This window comes from Parasteatoda tepidariorum, chromosome 4 (genome assembly GCF_043381705.1).
Source record: "Parasteatoda tepidariorum isolate YZ-2023 chromosome 4, CAS_Ptep_4.0, whole genome shotgun sequence".
NCBI lineage: Eukaryota > Metazoa > Arthropoda > Arachnida > Araneae > Theridiidae > Parasteatoda > Parasteatoda tepidariorum.
Genome location: NC_092207.1, coordinates 100,726,588 through 100,748,490, shown reverse-complemented (window position 1 = coordinate 100,748,490; position 21,903 = coordinate 100,726,588). Strand labels below are relative to the sequence as shown.

At 29.7% G+C, this 21,903-nt stretch overlaps 1 protein-coding gene across 1 annotated transcript in view; it reads left to right on the top strand.

Moving 5' to 3' along the window:
- Window positions 1-21,903, top strand: part of LOC107438854 (cytochrome P450 2A9) — a 32,650-nt gene that overhangs the window by 3,790 nt on the left and 6,957 nt on the right. Inside the window, exons 2-6 of the mRNA XM_043046345.2 lie at window positions 6,387-6,766; window positions 7,387-7,720; window positions 12,969-13,168; window positions 14,225-14,488; window positions 16,258-16,431. Of these exons, the coding sequence (XP_042902279.1) occupies window positions 6,415-6,766; window positions 7,387-7,720; window positions 12,969-13,168; window positions 14,225-14,488; window positions 16,258-16,431 (1,324 nt within the window). The 5' untranslated portion in view covers window positions 6,387-6,414. The remainder of the gene's footprint in view (window positions 1-6,386; window positions 6,767-7,386; window positions 7,721-12,968; window positions 13,169-14,224; window positions 14,489-16,257; window positions 16,432-21,903) is intronic.

Sequence of the window (21,903 nt, the reverse complement as noted above, 5' to 3'; positions counted from 1 at the left end):
AAGTAGCATTTGGCATTCTATACAATGGCGGCGTTTCATACTAAGCTGGTAACATATATAACTTAATCACTCAACTTATCAATTCATGTAAAAAGTTTGAATCTAAATTTTAANTGTTTTTTTAAGGTCAAGTGCCATTGCCCGGTATACATTTGCCCGATACTCCAAACACTGATGTTTCTTCTAATCTATCGTCAGTAAGCATTAAAATATCGAATAAATGTAATTATACCCACGAATAAATTAATATCAAATCGGATGTACTAAATATTTCGGACATTCTCGAAAGCGACTATGTGATTGTCAACATTCACCGGTGAAAGTCAACAACCACCGATTTCTGTCATTCACAGTAACCTGCACATCATTTACATAATAACCTCATTAGGACGTTTATTTTATACTTTGCCTAAGTAGCATTTGGCATTCTACAGAATGCCTAGGCATTCTATACAATGCCGGCGTTTCATACTAAGCCGGTAACATATATAACTTGATCATGCAACTTATCAATTCATGTAAAAAGTTTGAATCTAAATTTTAATGATTCGGAAACTCGATGTCGAAATAAACGACGTTAGAGTAAGAATTGAATTGAATAAACGACGTTCATTGAGAAGTAAATTGAATCGCAAGAAATTGCATTTATCGTTTGTTGTAAAAATGCATGAAATGCGTAAAAATAATCTGGTATCATCATGCTTTCATGTTGTACCTCATTTTACAAATTTATTGCCAGAGTCTGATTCGTTGTAATGCAATGTTAATAATATAAGGTATTTATGAGTTATGTTATGCAATATCGATACCTGAAATGTATGCAGTGTTCTGTGACTACATTATTAATATAATGTTTGGAATATTTGTCCAAAATGAAGACAAAAAAGTATACACATTCGAGTCGAGACTTGCCTCTCAGCCTACCATATCACTCGGAAAATAATCACATTCAACGTCAACACATTCACACTGCATAGTGGGTTATTGGCAGAGATTTTAGAAACATCCTTAAGGAGGATCCGGTGGCAACATACACACGTCACATCCCGTTTTACGGGGAGGACACATTCACACACCCTCCATTCGTCCGCGGACCGTCAGTTTGATCTGAACCAGAGGACAACCCATCACCTATTTAGTACCCTTAGAGGTATTGATTCGTTATGGGAACTTGGAAGAGTTTGTGACGCCGACAGAATGAGAGGGCACCAGTCACCATTTTATTTATGGAGTGTCTTCTGTCGGTGGGGATCGAACTCACGACCTATCAGACATAGGCACAAAGTCCTACCAGACAGGACATGTCAGTCATAATATTGTATGACTCATCTAGTCAATATAGCTTTTATTCAGGAACGAAATTGAGTTAGCCTTTGTCGTGTCTCTCGTCTGAAGACGTGTTTCTTGTCTAGAAAGTTTCCTAATATGTAATCTTTTATCATTCATAGCAGCTAAGAGGAAATTTTTCCATTTTATATTATAATTATTATTTATATATGAGGGGCGATGTGGTTAAGGCACTGAATTTTTATTGTGAAGAACTGTGGTTTGATCGCAGAGGTGGTTTCCAACTTCAGATCAATGGCTGTCTGTCAAGGAAGAAAAAGCGACTTGTGCAGAGTGCTGATAACATTGCCACAATCATGCCGTGGGTCACGAAATTGTGGAGTCTTAACCTCCATGACCCCCTCCGGCCCATTGCGGGTTGCGGGGAAAACTTAATAAAAGGGAAATATCTTCGTTCAACTTTAGAATTTTAAGAAGAAAAAAATAGCTTTTTTTTCCAAGTGTTTTTTATCGTCTGCCTCCCCTTCCCCGCGGAAAGAGTGATTTTCTTGCTGACATCTAAAAAGGTGTGTAATGACAGCATCTTATCATGCCTACAGACAGCAATTTAGAATGACAAGCAAATTTTTGTTTCAAAAATTTCTTGTTCGTTTTATATAATAGCGTAATCATACGCCACTTGTTGATGAGTATTTCGGACAAATTTCATATTATTACTTGCAATTAAAATGCACTATGTTAATAAGTAAACTAATTTTTGTGTTCTACAGATTAATCTTTCATAAGACGGCATGCAAGGCCCGCAAAACCAGGTCGTAGTTTAGAGACCCTCGCCCTAAAACGTAATGCAGAAGTTTTTATAATTTTTCCTTTCTTTTATTAAGAGCTACGGTGGCTCAGGATTACTAGATTACCCAGGTTCGAAACCCAGCGGGTGACTAGTTGCTGCGAATTCTACTCTCGGCTCCTCGCACCGACCAAAGAACTGACGTAAAATATCTTCAGTGGAAGGATCCATGTAACGCAAATGCTGGTTAGTTCCAACAAAAAAGTCTTCCGCGAAGGCTAGTTTGTCCCAATGCTTGATACAGTAGTTCCCTAGTTTTCTGGGTTAAATTCAAAATGACAAGGCTACGTAGTTGAGCATTGATAGTCGTCATCTCAGAATTGGGTCTGATTATCAACGCCGGTGATTAAATAAAAAGAAAAGTATTTCACTAAGTCTTGAAAACTATCACTCCACTGAACGTTATATAAATGTGTCAATTCCTTGAATATCGAAATGTGTTACACTGTTTTTGAATAGAACAAATAGAAAAACATTCCATGACCTTTTCAACAGTAAAGCCTATTTCCGATGTGTCGGAAGGTCATATATATTTAAGTTTATCGCAATTGTAAAAAGGAAATGGTATCAATAAAAAAGTGCCCAGTTGTAACTCCTTCTTATTCCAATCATTTTATTGTTCATGTTTAAAATTTAGGACACTCAATTTTCGACTTTATTAAAAATCCCGCATATATTTACATACCACGAAAATTATAATAATAAATACTTATGATAATAAATAAATGAAAAGATTATTTTGGTAGCAAGGTCAAAGAACTGAAAAACATCTGGAATCTGTAGGAGACACTCTTGAAAGACAAAAGGAAGCAAAATAACCCCATTTTGAAATATCAAACTTAGCAAACTCTATCTTGATAAATTCTAAGACTATTCTTTATTTGATATTAGATTTATTTTATATAAATCTATATTTATTTTCTACAATAAATTGGTAAAACGTGTAATTATTTATTTTAATAATGTTTGAGTGTTTTGTTACAGTACTGAAAAATAAAAGTAATTATATAAATCTAAACAGATATGTAAGTTTTGAAAAAGCTTCAAATTTTAAAAAAGATTTAATTTTGTCCTGCTAACATTGACACGTTTTAACTGTGGTGAATTTCTAATTCAAACTTTTTCTAACAGTGGGTTTGCCATATATATGTAAACACAAAATGTCCCAATTCTTTCTTTTTTTTTTTTTAGTGCTAAAGTTTATAACGCTGCTGATTATGCTTACGTGGAATACGTAATATCATTGTCAATTACGTAGTATGTAGCTTGTAGCTAGTATGTCTAGCTCCATATTTATTTACATATTTAGGGTTTGTACGACCTGCAAGTGGTTGCAAATTTTTTTTTCAGACTTGCTGAAAAAAATTTAAGTTTAGTTTTCACTTAATTATTACAAAAGAAAAAAACAATATAAATTTATATATCCATTTACATTTTTTAAATCGCTTCTTTCATGTATTTATTAGTTGTTATTATTATTTTGGTAGATACGAATTACCTAAAACAGATATTTTTTCTCAATTTTGCTACGATTTTAAGAAGTTTACGGATCGTGGCAAGCCTGTTATTTTATCACCGATGATTTACAGCCATTTGTTTTATAACTTTGAAGCCGACTATTGAAAAAGTAAATCTTGTGTCAAGTATTAGAACAAAAGGGCTTTTATGGAAGACTTGTGAGGAAAACTTTACATGGGGAGGTACCACATTTACGTTACATGAAGAAGAAAACTACGAAAACTGCCGTCAGTTTTTCATCAAAAACGGTGCTTATACTTATAATCCGTCCACAGTAAAGAATCATGTTTTTCATGTATTTTTCAAAATGTAAATATGGTACTGATACTGTATTTACCGACTGTACTTTAAAATACCACTTTCATACTCCTAACATAAAAAAGTTGAAAAGTATTTTCGTATAAAAATAGACCTGTTTATTTATCCTTAAAAAATCAGAAACAATAGTTTTCTTATGAAATTTTATTTAGCATAAATAAGATAATCACATTTAATATGTGTTTAGCAATAATATTCAAATTTTGATCCGAATAAGCTGCTTAATTCATATTTTGCAGTATATAAGAAAAAAGGTATTTTTAGGTTAGAAAATATGAGCTCATTTGTGTTTGGATTAAAGTTGATTTGATAATTTATATTTCTGGAGAGGAGCGTTTTTCTGAGAATTCCCTCTCTCCACAGGTATTCACTTAAAACTTGCTAAAATATTTCAAAATTTAAAACTATTTTTAATAAGAAATATGTTTTTATTCGAATTTTATTGAAATATGCTTTCAAAAAATTATCAACTAGTACCTTTTGTTGGTTATAAACTTTAAACTTTAATGGTGCAATATTTTATAATGATAATTTTAGTTACAGTTTATTTCTTATTATAGTAATTTAATTGCTTTCTAATAAATTATAATTACTTGTTTCATAAAGTTTATATATGACTCTATCCACGAAACATATTAAATTAAAACACTGAGTACAAAAAACCTATTTAAAATTTTTAAGCAATATTTAAAGTTATTTTTTAGATCTACTGCTAAATAATCTCATAAGTGAAAAATCTTAACAACAAGTTTTCATGTTAGCCAAAACCTCGAAGAAAAAATTGTTTGAATGATGTTGCAATGATAGCTGTAAAAAAAAGATTAGGTTTAAATTGGGTCCTGATAAAATTTCGCGCTAATATAATAAATAATTTTGGGATGTTTCAGTTGAAAAATTTTTAATTTTGACATTTTTAACGAACTGGGAGTAGATCCCTTTTGTATATTAACGAGTTAAATTTAAGTTGACTGTTAAAAAAATAAAGTATAAATAATAAATTAAATACAAAATAAAGATAAAAAACACAACTTATTAAGCTTTCCTTTGTATCTACCGACACGTTTTTGAACTTTCACTTAACATGTCATGTTTGATAAGTACTCAGTGAACAACATAATCTCAAAAACAATCAAAATGCCTGACAAGTCCTCTGAAATCTGTCACTCATGTTAGATTTCTTCTAAAAAGAAGAAAAAAAATGTTTTGGAAAAAAAAAGCAATGTCATTGAGATAGATAATTTTTTACTTTGATAGGGTGTGAAAATTTAATTATCTTTTTTTCTTCTTTCTAGAATCATTTTTATCCATTCACACAAAGATAAACTCATTTTAATGAAAACTTCAGTAATATTTATTTATTTCTCTTTGATAAATCTTGATAATTTTTTCCCTTTATCAAGTTTTAGTTAACGAAATTTTTTCCACCCTATTTTAAGCCAGTACACTTATGGTTGTAGTAAAAACAAAATAACGTAATTAGCTAATTACGTTTGTTTTTAAAAAACCATGTATAAAACTTTTTTGAACTATTTTCATGCAAAAAGAAAATCGGTGTGAGAACATATTTTTGAAAATAAGAATTTGAGGTTAATATAGTACTGAAACTGCATGCAATGAAATTTTAAAAAAAAGAAAAAAAATACTGAAACATTTTGTGAAATAAAAGGCGTGTGGAGCTCTTTGCTAATAAATTAAACATTAGCTAGCACATATCAGATAAAGTGTGAGGTTTTAGACTAGTGGGATATTGTGATTATGCAACTCAAGTCATTTTGAATCCTAAAATAAGGCCTTTATGAGAATTAAGATGAACAGTTATGGATACAAAACAGCTTTCTAAAACTAAGATATCGTAGTATTTAAATTGATTTTTTCCCTCCTTCATTATTATGTGTTTTGCAGACCCTCAAAATGTATGATTATTGCATTAGTTAACATAAAATTAAGATTCCATTAAACCATATTCTTGACTTTATCTAGTGAAGAGATTTCACACTTTTTAATGTCTTTTTGCTATTGGGAAAGAACCTTTTGTAGCCACGTTCAAAGCTTACATTGGCAAGCCATAGGTTTTAATGGTTTTATGTAAAAATGAGTTGTTCTATCTTTCTCTTGATCTAGGTTTTATGCATATACTTGCAGAACAACATGCATTTAAGTTTATCGCAATNTTAATGTCTTTTTGCTATTGGGAAAGAACCTTTTGTAGCCACGTTCAAAGCTTACATTGGCAATCTCTTGATCTAGGTTTTATGCATATACTTGCAGAACAACATGCATATTAAAAATCATCTACTATTTATTACTATGATATTATTCCATTCCATTTACCACTATAAGAATATTCTACATTATTCCGTCTACAATTTATTACCCATTTATTATTTTTTACTTAAAAAAGTCTATTGTTTTGCAGAATTTTATTTGGTCTGCTGAAGTACGAAATGCTTCTCAATATCGAAGAATTGGCCAACAGTGCCACATCTATTTACGTTGCTGTCGCTGTTGTCCTTTTGAGCATCTTGTATTACCTCTTCAAAACAAGAGGTTTACCACCTGGACCTATTAGTTACCCATATCTTGGATTGTGGCCCATCCTCAAGCATGAAACAGCCCATTTGCAACTTCAAGAGTATGCCAAAAAGTATGGCGATGTCTTTAGTTTTACTTACACCGGTCGCCTCTTCATCCATTTAGGAAACGTGAAGGCCACCAGAGAAGCTCATATCACCAGATCAGATAGTTTCTACGACAGACCCAATGCATTTCATCTACTCAATTACTTCTTGGACGGAGGTACGATGGAATAAAACTCTCTTCTTTTTTTATAAATTTCTGTTGTTTACATTGTACATTTCTTTTAATTGAAGAACTTGCTAGAAGAAGGCTTTAAGAATTATTTTTGAGAAAAAAAATTTAAAATGTTTAGGAAATTTTGAGAACTTATCAATATTATATAACTAAATGATCTTAATCTTATTTAACTTTAGAATAAAGATTTATTTGTAAATGTCATTTAGTTTTGGAGGCCTCAGTAGGTGAAGGTATAATCTTTGAGTGTTTTTAAAGTGGAAGGAGTTTTCCGGGGCAACAAATGTGTGATGACATACGGCAGCATTAAAAATCTGTTAACATATAGTAGACGAACAGTTCAAGGAATGTTGGCGTTTTAAATATTTCAGCAAATGGAAGTCTACTAAAAAAAAAAAAAAAAAAAAAAAAAAAANTCAGGGCCACCTTGCCAAATACCAGATCATTGATTTAAGTTAATCTGTCGACGTATTCCAGCTCACTCACTCTGTCCAATATTCTCAAGTAGTCATTTTTTGGCATAGTGCATGTTGTTTTGAAAAACAACTATTTTCCTTCTCAACACTTTAGATTTTAAAAATACTTTTTCTTTCTCAACTGTACAGGTGTGGTATACCTGCAAGGAGAAGCATGGAAGGCGGTGAGGAAATTCTTATTGTTTCAGTTTAGAGAGCGGGGAATGACGGCTATTAAGGAGAGTCTATCAGGTCCCATCTATGATACGGTCAGGGAGACTATTGCAGACCTTAGAAAGGCGAAAGGACAACCCGTTGACATTGCTGAAATACTACTGGTCAAGTGTGGGAAAGTCATGCGTCAGACACTCTTCGGCAATGATGGCATGTCTGACAAAGAGATGATAGAATTCAGCAGGGCATACTTCAAGAACCTGATGAGTATGACGAGCATAAATCTCATGCTAGTGGGAAACTTTGCTAAGTATGTTCCATCAATTTTTGAATCAAAATTATTAATTTTTAGTCTAAAATAATTCAAATTTATGTTTACTCAGAATGTTTCCTAAATATTTCACTAATAGTGTGCAATATTTCATCCTATTGTTTTTGCGTTTTGATATTGAGAACGGTAACAGGTGGGGCAACAGTAGATTTGTAGTCGTAGACCGAAAATTTGGTCGGCTGTTCAACGATGGTTATTTAAACAAAATAAAATAAGATATTCTACTTAGAATTTTCATTTCTTGATATTCAAAGCGCGTCAACATTGGTGTTTTTCTAAGGCAAAACTATTCTCGTATGGTGTAAAAGAGTTCCGAGTGTTTAGATTTAAGCTACACCTTTTAAATGGTATATGAACCCTCGATTTTGTACCCGGAATATGTCTCTTCACGCAATTTTTCGGATTTTCAACATCTTATTCGGAGAAATATAACATCACTGTTATATCAGGGCCACCTTGCCAAATACGATAAGATCGTAAATTGGATGAATAAAATTGTGGTTTGGCGAAAAGTAGTGGCGAATGATTTTTTCCACTGGAAAGAAAAATATATATTTCACTGGATTCTCAAAATGACGTCAAAATGAATTTTTCTAAACAAATCAAAATTTTTTATTCGATTACAGAAATTTTCGGTAGATGCGCGGCATAACCAATTAGAATTGGGTTAAAATAATATAAATCTGAAACAAACAACCGTAAAATAATTTCCTATGGGGAAAAAATAAATCCTAAAAAAAGGTTAATTGTTGCGTTTAGCGTACACTTTCGAACTTTTTTACTTTTGATATTTGGCTAATTTACTGGCTAATAATTTAAAATCTTAAGGCGGGCCCTGAATATATATATATAATACTGATAAAAATACGCTTAAAAAACATTTGTTCATGCATTAGAAAATAAGAAAAAGCATTTGTCATTAGACTTTGTAACGTGACGTAAAAAAAATCTATTATCAACTGTTATCTATCAGGGGAAAAAAACTATTTCGCAGAGTTACCTTTATTTTATTTTTTAATGTCCTTAAACTTTGTATATTGGAAGATAAAAGTATTTCTTTTCGTCCCAGTGTAGAAAATACCGAACAAAAGTTATTTTCGTAGCATTCTATCCAGAAGGTGTTTATTTGTATAGCATTCAATAAATGCGACTACTTAGCAATTCAATTTTTTCAATTTCCGCAAAGTGGTTCGATTGAGATTCTAATTAAGTGTGCGCGTAACCACTTTACTAAATCTAGATACTACTCTCATGATTTTTCCTAAAGCTTCTTTTTATGGCTTAAAAAAAACTTTTATGAACAGAATAAAATTTTTGACGCTTAGAAAAGAAAATTTGACATTAACTAATTCGTTTAAAAAAACATAACCTTTTAAATTTTCCTCTAACATTTAACTCAGGAATGCCATTATTTTCTGAACTATATTTAAAGCATATGAAAATTAAAACAGAGGTGAAAAGGTTGTGATGATGGAAAATGAAGCATCACATTTTTCAAAATCCCCTTTAATCCCTCAAAACTTAGTTACGAAGTCATTATTTAAGTTTATCTTTTCTAAACTGGCTGTAGAAATTTTTAACGGTGCGACACACTGCTGTCATTAATGTCGGAAATTGCCTTTTTTTTTTTAAAAAAAAAATAGCATAAATATTTTATACGATAAAGTTATGGTTCTAGAGTTATGTGACGATTTAGTACAGTACGCAATGAATGTTTTCTATCTTATCTCACGACCGCAGGCAGAGATGGAAATAATTTCTGTTGCCTACTATGCTAAAATGGGCCGAACTCCACTTAGGGTGGTTTTTGCGATTGAATGGCTGCCAGACAGATTTTAATTTATTACTGAAATTTAATGCATGGAAAACTTAAAAATAATTAAAATAAAATTGAAATCACAGTATTATACTTTCGTTTGGGCAACGGCTAAACTGTGAAAAAATTGAGTTTATATATTAAGCTGTTAGTGTTGGAGGAATGGAATATTTAAATACAGTTGTGCTGTGCATTCCACTTGGTTACCATTAAAATGTATGCATTGTACAGGATAATTTGGAACAAAAGGAGGCTAGTTTTAAATATTTGTTTGTACACGATTTGCTTATTGTTTCAACCCATAGTTTAAAATGCATGAATGAAAAATTTGCTTGGATGTCCACTGCAAAGTCTGATGCATAATTCATTTCAAATGTATGACTTCATTTGAAACCTTTTACTTGTATTGAGTGGCGTGGCCAGCTGACACCAGAAAGAGCCCCCGGTTGTAGCCTCAGGGGTGCCCCTCCCCACACATGTTTGAAAAATAATTAAAAATGAATTCCAGAATCAATTTTTTCCTCTTTTATGTACCCTTCCCACACAGCCAATGACAGGCTCAATTACTACCGGTACCGAAATTACGCATGGGGCACACACGAGGAGTGCCCGTGGGGGCCCTTGAGAATCTTACTTTTTATAAATTGTATTTAAAAAAAAAATAATTATGGATAAACAACATGGCCTTACATTTTTTCTAAAAAAATATATATTCTATTGTATAAAGTGCGTATTTTATTTATAGATGTATTGTATAGTGATTGATTATCATAACACACATCCATAATTTGAATAGTTTATCAAAAAATTCATCCGAAATCTATTTGTCTACATTACGGTGAAGTTTTTTGATGCTCGACTCTCACTTCCCGTTGACATATTCGCCGAGTTCGTGAGATGCAAAATAAATGAATGTGAGCAAGTTTTGCATAATGTCTCTAAAAATGCTTGACCCCCACCCACTCTGCTTAGTATTTACAATTAGTAAAATAAAGTAATAATCGAAAGAGTTTAGAATGATACTGCACTATGAAACAACCACTAGTTATGTCTGATGTGCATCGACAGTTGTTTCAACAACTGCCGAGTTTGACGAAATAATTCATACCTTTTGATTTTTTTTTCTTGTTATATCCTTTATGCTTTATTTGTTATCCTTAATGCTTTTTTTAAAATTTAATTTTAGTTAGCTTCGATGGTTTTCAAAGTTATTTCATTATTCGAGGATGGCAACTGGTTATCATCTCAATTTTTTTTTAAAAAAATGATTCGTCGTCAGAAAATGCTTTATTTTATATATATATTGAATTTTTGGGGTAATCAAACTATGTTTAAATGTGTTAACATTACTGCCTATCTTAAAACCGTTATTTAATATATATTTAGTGTTTAAGTTCGATTTTAAACAGTATGACATCCCTGTGCGTGCATGCTATTAAACGGCGACCCTGGTTACAATGTTTTTCAACAATATGTTTCGATTTATTTGCTTGGGGGTTCGGTACCTCCTATGTTGACAATGTTAAAATGGCATATTTCGATGTACCTTTTTAAAAAAAGTATCGTAAGTAGAGCTTTGTGCATGTAATAGATATTCTAGATTATACTGAAGTGAACTTTTTTAAATTTAGTAAATTAAAAGAAATTTAAAAAAAATAAATTACACAGCATGTCAGAAAATTTTAAAAGCTTCACATTTTCATCCGAAAATTTTGAATTAAAAAAAAATATTAAGTTTCTCTTAAAAAACTGCTCACTTCAGCACAAACTACAGTACTAAAGGAACTTTTTAAATCAAATATCAAAGTGTTATGATCAATAGTTTTCAAGAAAAGGTACATCGAAGCAAAAAAAACATAGTTTTGAGTTATTTGCATTTAAAGCGTAAATATTAGACTACCAACAATATTTAAAATTTAAATTCAAAAATCAAATTGTTTCTAAGTTATAAATCTCGTACTGCTTACATTTCAAACAAATTACTCTTAAATGTTTCTTTTATTTGATTGAAAAATAGGTTTTTATACTATACTCTCCTCACTTTTCGAGCGAATAAAAAGCCCTTAAAATGATCAAACTGAATGCGATAATTATAAAATTGTATAATTCATAAATCACCCATAAATTTTATTCATGAAAATTGAATATTCAAGTCTTTACCAAGATGTTTTGTTTAAATTTAAATGAGTTAAAAGTATTTTTGTTAAAAAAAATAACTATATTACAAAAAAAATCTAAGAAAATGCATATTTCAAGATAAACATTCTAAACACAGAAATAATTAACAAAGAACTGTAAATAGGAATTTACTTCAAAATTAGAAATATTATGTAAAGAACATTTAAACAAAAAATCAAAATGATGTAACTAGAAATTAGGGAGAAAAAAAAACCCGGTCCAAGGTAAATTCGAATAATGTAAACGAAATTCCTAATCTATGCTGGTAATGACAGCTTCAAAACAATCCCGGTCCATAAGCAATGTTTTTTTTGCATTTCAGTACTTTATTTTCTTCTCTTTTACGTAAGTAAACAAAAACGTAATGAAGAATTAAAAAAAAACGTAAAAATAATGACCCAATAACAGTATAATAAAAGAACAAAACAAAAATAGACTTAACAAATCAAACTAATGTATATATCAGTTTTATATTCATAATTCTCGAAAATCGCATGGAAATAAAGAACAAACAAATAATCCAGTTAAAGTTACAATCAACTAAAGATATTGTAAAGTTGAAATTATAAATAATTTTTTGTCCCGCAGTGGACTGATCGAAAAGACACGGTTCCCAGCAGATCACCGAAGTCAAGCATCACTGGCTACGGTCAGTGAGCGGGTGGGTGACCACTTGGATCAGTCGGTATAGGGACCGAGGGTGTGCAGTATTGGTCCTCGTTAAACTATTTTACCGTAAAGTGCTCGACTTCACGTGCAGGTCGTCGGGCTACCGAAGCGGGGGTGCCATCCCCTCCGCAGAGGATCAAAATTGTGATGGCATGTCTTCGGATCATCCTCCGGGATGTTTCCCAGATCGTCGCCAATAGCCCATTGTGCAGCTCTAGTGCGACGTAAATTAACAACAACAACAACAATAAATAATTTTTTAATGGCTTGGTAATAGCACATGCAAAAAATAATGGACATTATAATGTTTACGAAATCGTCTGTCAAAAGTGGGCGTGGCATGGGTGTTTTCGGTTTGTTTAAATTTTTTAAATTAAGTTTAAGTGCACTTCTACGTGGATTTCAAACAAAAGCAATAAATCGTTAGAAAGCTGATAGTTTCTAGTTTAATTATTGATCAAAATCTCAAATTCGATTTTTTGAAGGTCTTTAGGTACTGAACTGTCAAATCAAATGTAATATCAAAATCATATATATTAATGCAGTCTTAATGGAATTTTTTAGATATTTTCTGTTTCCTTTTGCTATGAATGTTCCGGAAAGTAAGAAAGGTCACCGGGAAATGAAAAAAATTATGATCGAAGTGGTGAAAAGGAGGAGAGCAACTTTCGACGAAAATCACATAAGAGATGGCTTAGATGCTTTTTTCAAAGAAAAGAAAGAAAGAGAAGCTAGAAAAGATCCTGTGGCAAAATATTTTACAGGTTAGCTTTGAATACTGTCAAAAAAAATATCTGTTTTCATATTCACCTTATCCCCGACTGCGTTTTCATGTTCTCCACGGTAGGGGGCGCAGTATTTGGACAGGTAGTTTCAACTTCCGGTAGAAGAATTTCTGCTGGTGTTAACTAAATTGAGTAAATCTGCATCTCAACCATCAGGTAATTTCATATCAATATAGAATAATTTCCCAAAGTACTTTTTTTCATTTCTTCATCTGATATTTTAAAATATGAAGAACAAAGTTTTTCGCAAACACACGACACAAAAATTAAATTCAGAACAACTGAGTATTCCGAGTAGATATACAAACAAACCCGGAACGTTTTTTTAAAAAAAAAGAAATAATCAAGTCAATGCTATGACGTTAGAAGAAGACCTCAAGACTTCCGGTAGGGTAAGTTTGTCTTTTTAGGATAGATGGTGAATAATTAGAACTTTTTTTATGCAGTTTTGTCAAGATAACGTATTGAGAATATTTTTTCCTTGAACTATTTAATGCTTTGATGCAGATGGGACTCTGGAATACCTTATATACATATATTTTCTTTCGCCCTAATTTCGAACTAAATGTACTTCAGTATTTTTTAATTATAAAAAAATCTAATAATTATCAAAAAAAAATATAGATTATCGGAATTGTATTTGTACTAAAATATGAAATCCGAAATAAGTAGTTCGAAAAAACAAATTCCATTCAAATTCAAAAATTTATCAAGAATTGATTTTCTAAATTAAAGAAATTTCAATGATGAATAACTGCTTCTCTTAAATCAAAATATCTGCAAATAAGTGCACATTTGAAAAATTATTGTTTGAAAGTGAACTGCGTTTGAAAGATTTTACCTAGAATGCAGAAAAAGATACCGGCGTTTTATACTGTATTTCATAACCATAAACTATTAAAATGCCAAATGTAATATATTTCCCTTATTTCAACCTAAATTGATACAAATTAATGAAAATAGTATGAAAAATATATTTAATAAAAATTCTGCGGCAAAGGGTTAATTATACAATACTGATAATGCTATTTTCAGATGAAGTTTTGATGATATCCTTGCTTCAAATTGTGGGCGACGGAGTCTTGTTTTTGGCCATGTTTATTAGTGACTTTTTAACCGCTGCCTTAAAGCATCCTGAAGAGCAAGAAAAAATATATAAAGAACTTGTTGAAGTTGTTGGTTTAGATAGAAATCCTGAGATAGATGATAAAAGCAAATTAATCTACACCAACGCTTTCTTGAATGAAGTAATGAGAACGACAGAAACGTTTACGATGTTCCCAAGTATGGAGTGCGCTAGTAAGTATTTATTTTCTTTAAATAGGTTTCGAAAAACTTAAACATATTTCTACAATTTCGTTTAAGGTTAATATCAGAAAATAATTAAATTAATCATCATCAGCATAACAGCCCTTTTTGGGCTTTCCTTAGAAGCTTTTCCCAATCTAATCTTCTCCCAGAAATTGATCTCATTTTCTGGACGGCTCTTCCACAGTCTTTCCATTTCTTTTTGAGTTTTCCTCTTGTTTTTTTTTTTTTTTTTTAATCCCTCAATGCTAAGCTCATCCTTTTAAGGTGCCCTGTCTATCTTCTTCTACTATGACTTGTGAATTTTATAATACCCTCACTCAAATGTTATAGATTTTGATTTTATATCTTTTTTTCGCTTATTATTATTATTATCAAGAACAGCACCAAAGATGGTTGTCAAAACTTTCCTTTCAAAGATCGCTAAAATCATCTAGCCTTTTTTTGCCAAGGGGCGTGACTTTGGGGCATACGGCAAGACTAATTTTATTAATACCTTGTATTGTCTAGAGCGTTGTCTTTTTTATTAAATGGGATTTAAACAGGGGCTGATTAAGCGTACCATTCAAATTTTTGGGCCCTTAGATTAAATTTTTTTCTCGTATATTTTTTTTTATTCAAATATAAAAGTATTTATATATCTTTTCATTTAAGAAAGCATACTTAAAATTAAAATAAACAATAATAAATTAATTTTTACTTTATCTTATTAAATTAGAACTAAAAAATAATCATAACATTTTGAAAAAATTTCAAGAATCATTGTTTTTCTTAATTTATTTTCAAAAAATCAATTTTAAAGGGGCCCCTTGGGTGCTCCAGGCCATGGCCTAATGGGCAAAACGGCGCTGGATTTAAATAATGATCTTAAATCAAAGCAGTGATTGACTGTTACAATCTTTATTCTGATTGTAAGACTTATGTAATTTCATAACATTATTGCAAAAGATGTGTTATGTCACATCCTAAATTAGTAAAATTGCTTACAGATTAAAATTTAAAGGAGTCTACTTCAAATGTAAGGATTTACCACACTACATCAATTTTGTTTTCGTTATATTCACTCTTAAATTCCTTTTTCTTGCTGATTTTTCCAGACATTTCACCCAATGCGATCTTGGCAATGATGTCATATGTTGAATCAAAAACATAATTTCTACCTCAAAGTATAAAGAGTATATACGAGTATAATATAGTAGACATAACGTATTATGTACGTTAGGCGCAACGCAGTTACTACAGGAAAATCTCCCTTCGCTATCTACAGAGCTGTGTGCGAACGTTCTGGATGCTGGAAAACTGATATATTTCTCTGATGTACGAAAAAAAAAACCCACCCTAAATAGCTTTGGACCTAATGATAGGATTTTCACGTACTATGTCTCAATCTTAATGGTTCGAAAGCCTGACCTTAAATGTGCTAATTAATATGCGAGCAACATTTTCAAGTTATGAAATCAGACACAAAAACATATTTTCTCTGAATATAAATATTCATTTTTTCAGGCGGATTTGGATTCTAGATCCTCAAAATATAGGTCACCACACTATGGAAAATAGGGTACATTTAATGTAAATGATATTTTTTGTCCATATTATTGGTTAATACAGCTTTGAAATTTGGAAGTGAAAGTATCAAAATGATGAAACTTCTTTTCGTCTATACCATGTGTTTTATTTTTAAAAAAATTGTGATGAGAATTATATTTATTTAAAAATATTTGTAAGTTTATTCTTTGATCTTAATTTTATATTCATAGAGGAAACAACAATTAGCGGATACAGAATTCCTAAAGGTGCCATAACAGTTTACAACTTCTATGCAGCACACATGAATGCTGATGATTACGACGAACCTGAAAAGTTTAAACCCTCAAGATTTATCGCAAAAGAAGGACAAAAGAAACCCGATCTCCTTCCTTTATTTGGTATTGGTAAGTATTACTATTACAAAATCTATTTTTTTTCTTTTTTTTTATCCAATTCTCAAATTTTTATTTTTCATTTTTAGAAAGTCTTGATTTTTAACTAAATTATTAGTACTGTCGAGAATTCCCACTTCTGCGCATGTTGTTTTGGTGCGCCCACAGCGCCACCAGTTGATGTTTTGATCTCAATCTGTGAACAAGCATGTTTAGCTCCGTACGATAATTAGATGTTTAATTGTTAATCCTTTTTTGTTTGTTATATTTCGTTATTAAAGTGATTGTCTTTAAAACATGTTAGTCTTTTATGACTGAGCAAATTGATATTTATTACCCTCCAAAATGTGGCAGTCCTGGAGAACGGGGTAAGTAGCACTTACCTTAATTAATATAGAAATAGTTTTCTTCAGTTTTTGCTTAAAAATTGAAAAGTACTCCTCTTTTCTAAAATTTAAAGAATAATATTTTTCTATTACTGTAAAAATCTTGTGCAAAAAGTTACTGGCAGCTATAAAATCGGACATTTTTGAAAGAAAAAAAAGTTTTGTGTCTAATCATAGGAGTAGCATAGGGAGGGGCAGACCAGATAATTTTCCTAATCTTATGATTTTTACAACTTTTTTAAATACCAAAACCCCCTACATCTATTTTTTTATTTTAAAGGTTTAAAAGTCTTAAAAAATCAAAAGTTTTTAACAGTTTATCTATAATTTAGCGATGATAGTTGATATTTAATTTTATGATTCGCAATTTTTTGTAAAGACTATCATGAAACAGGTTAAAGATTTTGTTATGATTCGAACAAAATGAAACAAAATTCAAGAACAATGAAACACAATTAAAGTAATTATTTTAAATTATAATTTATTTAGCGGATACTTTATTTCAATTGATAGACAACATAATATTTTTAGTTTCATTAGTTATTTATAAACACTCTAAATTACTGTCAAAATTTTTTTTATTATCATTTTAATTTGCTGAGAGGCTCTACTCACCAAATCCTGTAGTTGCCTTTCGATCATCTCTGTTTTCTATTATTCTTAAAAGTCGAACGAAAAAAAAGACTATTTGTTTATGTAACATATAATAATTATGGCTTGGTTTTGTGTAAGAACATTTTGCTTATATGTTAATCGAAAAATCAATGATTACTTGGATTTGAAAAATATTCAACTGCACTTGAAAAAAAAATCCTCAGAAATACAGAACGTGTTCCACAATACGAAACAATGAGTGGAAATGTATATACGGGTGATTCTTATAGGAAACATGACAATTCGGACCAAAGATTTCCTTCCAATTTAAAGTTTTCAAAACAATCAAATTTTATTTTTGTATATTTATTTAGTTACGTTTATTAATATTTTACAGACAGCAGTGTAGTTTATTGACATTTGCTCAAGAAAAAAATAAAATAGTAATTCACCACATTTTGAAAGCCAGGAAAATGACATATTAGCTTAGAAGTTGGAAGAAATCAGTCATTTTAAGCTTTTAGTAAGTTTCAGAACCTAAGCCTTTGTGTTAGATGGACCATAAATTGCTTAAATTAATTCTTTTATCTACTGTAGAAAGAATCAAAAACATTTTTGTTGCTGATAGGTACAGAATAAAATTGTGTAAAATAATCAATCATTAAATAAATAAATAAGTTTGATTACATTCAATCTTATTACAATCATACATAAACTTGGTATTAGGTTAATATTTGCTTTCCCTCCTTACAGTATTAGCAGTTAGAAAAAATTTCTGGTAACACTTCAATGTTCTGGCATTCATAAGCCAGGATAATGACAAATTCGCCATTTTATAGCATATAACTTTACTTTAATTTAATATTTTGGTCAAAGACGTTTATATTCTGCATTAAACAGCAGGATTTCTTAAAATAACTCAGATAAATCTATGTAGTTTATGTTATTAATGATTTCAAGAAGCCAGGAAAATGACAACACAAAACCCTACTCACCTTGAAAATTGTTTTGAAATAGACTTTGAACCAGAAAGTTGGTTCTTTATTCATACAACAAGACATGTTCAGATATGAGGGCATCTAATCAGTCTATTAACATAAGATATTGATTGCTGGCTCTATCTATTTTGGTTATAAACCACTAAATAAATGTAGCCAGGAAAATGACAGATTTTCCTGTGACAAACAAATTATTGATAGAAAAAATTATTTTAAGCGAAGTTTTTGTAAATAATACCCACTGCATATATTCTAGAAATGCTTACACCGGTTGAGATAAAAAAAATTAGATATTGTAAAATTTATGGGAAGTTCTGAAGCTAGTTATTATTGGAAACATTGTTTGTGACATGCCAGAAACATGAAATTTTGAAGTTCAATGTACAAAATGTCGATTCAATGTACAAAATGTACAAAATAGTCGATGCTAGTACTAGGTTATTTTAAAATGCTAACAGCAATGCTATTTATTAAATTTTAAAGAAAAAGTTCGTTTAGTAGTTTAGTATTAGATCTTGGTGCAAGTGATTGTAAATTGTCATATTTCGTGGGAATCACCCATATATNAAAAAATCATTTCTAAAAATAAATAGAAAAATCCGGGAAAAAAAAGAAGATATGATCTCTTCATCAGCTCACACGATTATATCTGCAAAAAGGAGTGCTTTCTAATATTGTATCAATATAGCCAAAGAAAATAATATCAGTACAATAGTCTGAGGAGCACTCAAAAAATTTTTTTGAAACAAAATAGAATAGAACGCATTAAGTAATGAATATCATGTAAAAACAGAAAATAAAATGTAAAGAAAAAACAGTACAGAGCATAAAAAGAAATCTATAAAGCGAGTAGCGAATTCAAATGAACTTACATGAACGGGAAAATTTTTAAGATTGATTAAAAAATTTTTCGTAATAAGATTGCCAGATTACAAAATACGAAAACAGAATCGCAAATTGAAGTAAAAGTATAAGTAGATGGATTTTGTTTTATAGCGCGTTTTTACTGTAGTACTGAGGAGCTTTAGTTACCAAGGATGGGCCCGAAAACAGATGTACGCAAGGTAATATTATGCAGGATAATTTAAAGAAGTTTATAATTAATAAGGTTGATATTTAATTATATAAATTTTAAAGAGAGAGAAAAAGGAACATGAATTGCCTGTTTTGCACATATTTTTAGCCACGGATTTGCCCGAAATGAATTTGCACATGGTAAAAATTATATAAATTAACGAAGAAGTTTTTAGTAAGTTTATTTACAATAACATGCAATTAACTCAATGATTTAATATCGAATTTATTTATTTTAGTTGGAAATCCATTGCTTTTTTTTATCAAATTTTGCAAGAGTTTGTCTGTTTTAATAAACATTTATTGTCAATAATTAATTGTCTTAATTAACATTGTGTTAATTAATTGTTTTAATACGCATTGTTTGTCAATTTGTTTTAATAAACGTAAATAAACATTACTACTCATTCTTTTAATTCTATTCATTTGATTAAAAATTTTATTTAAATATAGATGTTTTTAGAAACATTAGAATCCCAAGTAATTTGTTCATTTATGTTAAATTTAATATCATTTCTTTAATCGTATAAATAAAACAAAGTAGATATTTTCTTATTTTTTAATACCCAAATCCAAAAAATTTAAATATTATCATCATGATTACAAATCAAAATTAATTCCTCGGGGTCAATATTATTTAATAAAATTGTATAATCTTTAAAATTAAAGATAATTAAATCATCAATAAATCTAAAAACAAATTTAATATTAAGAGTATAATTTTTTTCATAATAGTGCAAAAATAAATTAGCTAATGGAGATGAAAAATTAGATCCTTGTGGTATTCCATCAATTTGAAGAAAAAAATATTTTCCATTGTAAAGATAATTATTAAAAAGGCAGAAATTAATAAGAATTTCCCAATAATCAAAATCGCAACAAAGGATATTGTTAAAATCATAGTAATATTTCAAAAGGACATCTTTTAGTTTCGAAAGGGGAATGCTATTGAAAAGATCCTGGAAATCAAAAGTCGCAATATAATTCATTTTATTATGTTTAATGAATTCTAAAATCGGTTGATTATTAGTGATAACAAAAAATAAACTTCTTTAGTAATATTGATAATAATTTTATTTAAGTTGTTAGAGAAAATGGTGCCAGGTTTAGTTAGATAAGTATTAGACCCATATGTGATTGTTCAAAATTTTACGAAATTTGTTACTGATAATAAAGTAAAGAAATTGTATATTGCTAATTTTAATTTTTAACCTCTTATATAAAGCCAAAATTTTTGTAATGTCAGTATTATTATTATTTAAATTACTAAGCTTAAAATTTTTACTATTTTTTAACTCCGTATTTAAAAGATCAACATATAATTTTTCTCAAAAGATTGCATAGTTATTCTTACTTTTGTCGATAGGGGTAATTATAAAATTTTATTGTAGTTGTTATTTGGTTGAAAAGTTTTAGAAAAATTTGTTGAATTGTTACTGTTATTTAATTTTTCCTAATTATTAAAAACAGGAGTAATAATAAACAGCCTATTTCCATTCTGTTAACATACCTAACGGTGAAGAGAATCGATTTAATATTTTTAAATAAAAACTAATGAGATCATTAAGAAAGTATTTTAGAATTTTATTAATTGATACATGGTAAATGTCTAAATTTTGTGCCTGTTATCATTAAATACCTAAGTTCTCTGTAATATTTAAATTACCAGTAATAATAATATGTTTATGATGTTTATCAATAAAGTCAAAATATTTCTCTTCTTCACAGTGGCATCGAATTAATTAATCCTCCCTAAATTTTTGCTAATATCGTTATAATAAATATAGTTCTACCAAGAGATTTATTATATTTAAAGCTTTTTATTATGTTAAAATCTTTCACTGGAAATAAATATTTTAAATTTTCAAAAATATTATTAAATTTTATCTTATCGAAAATAGGGTTTTGAAAGTTAATAACGAAATATAAATTACCTAAATTTTTATTTCTATCTGGTGAAATTTTACTCATCTTAGCTTTTATAAGATCGAAAAAAGAATTTTGAGGAGTAAATAAAAGAAAAATTAATGAAGCTTACATATATATCATTATTATTAAGGGAGAAAACAAAATCATTTATTGGTTTAATATTATAAAGTTTATTTAAATATTTTTCCACATTAGAAATAAAATTTGCATTTAATTTGTCATTATTAGGAGAGTTTTTATTACTTCTTGATCCCCGTTTACCTCGTTTCGCACGCTCATCTTTAATATGAAAAAGTGAATAAGTTGAGAAGTTATTAAAGTAAATCTGTATATGTTGGAAGGTATCGTTTAGCTCATACAGCAAAATTGTTTTATATAAAAGTATTTTATGAGTTTTATAAATTTGCAGATCATATGCAGTAAATAAAACTTATTTATCTTCTTAATTTTCTTCGTTTTTCTGTTTTTTTGTTCCTTTTATATATTGTAAATTGTCATATTTC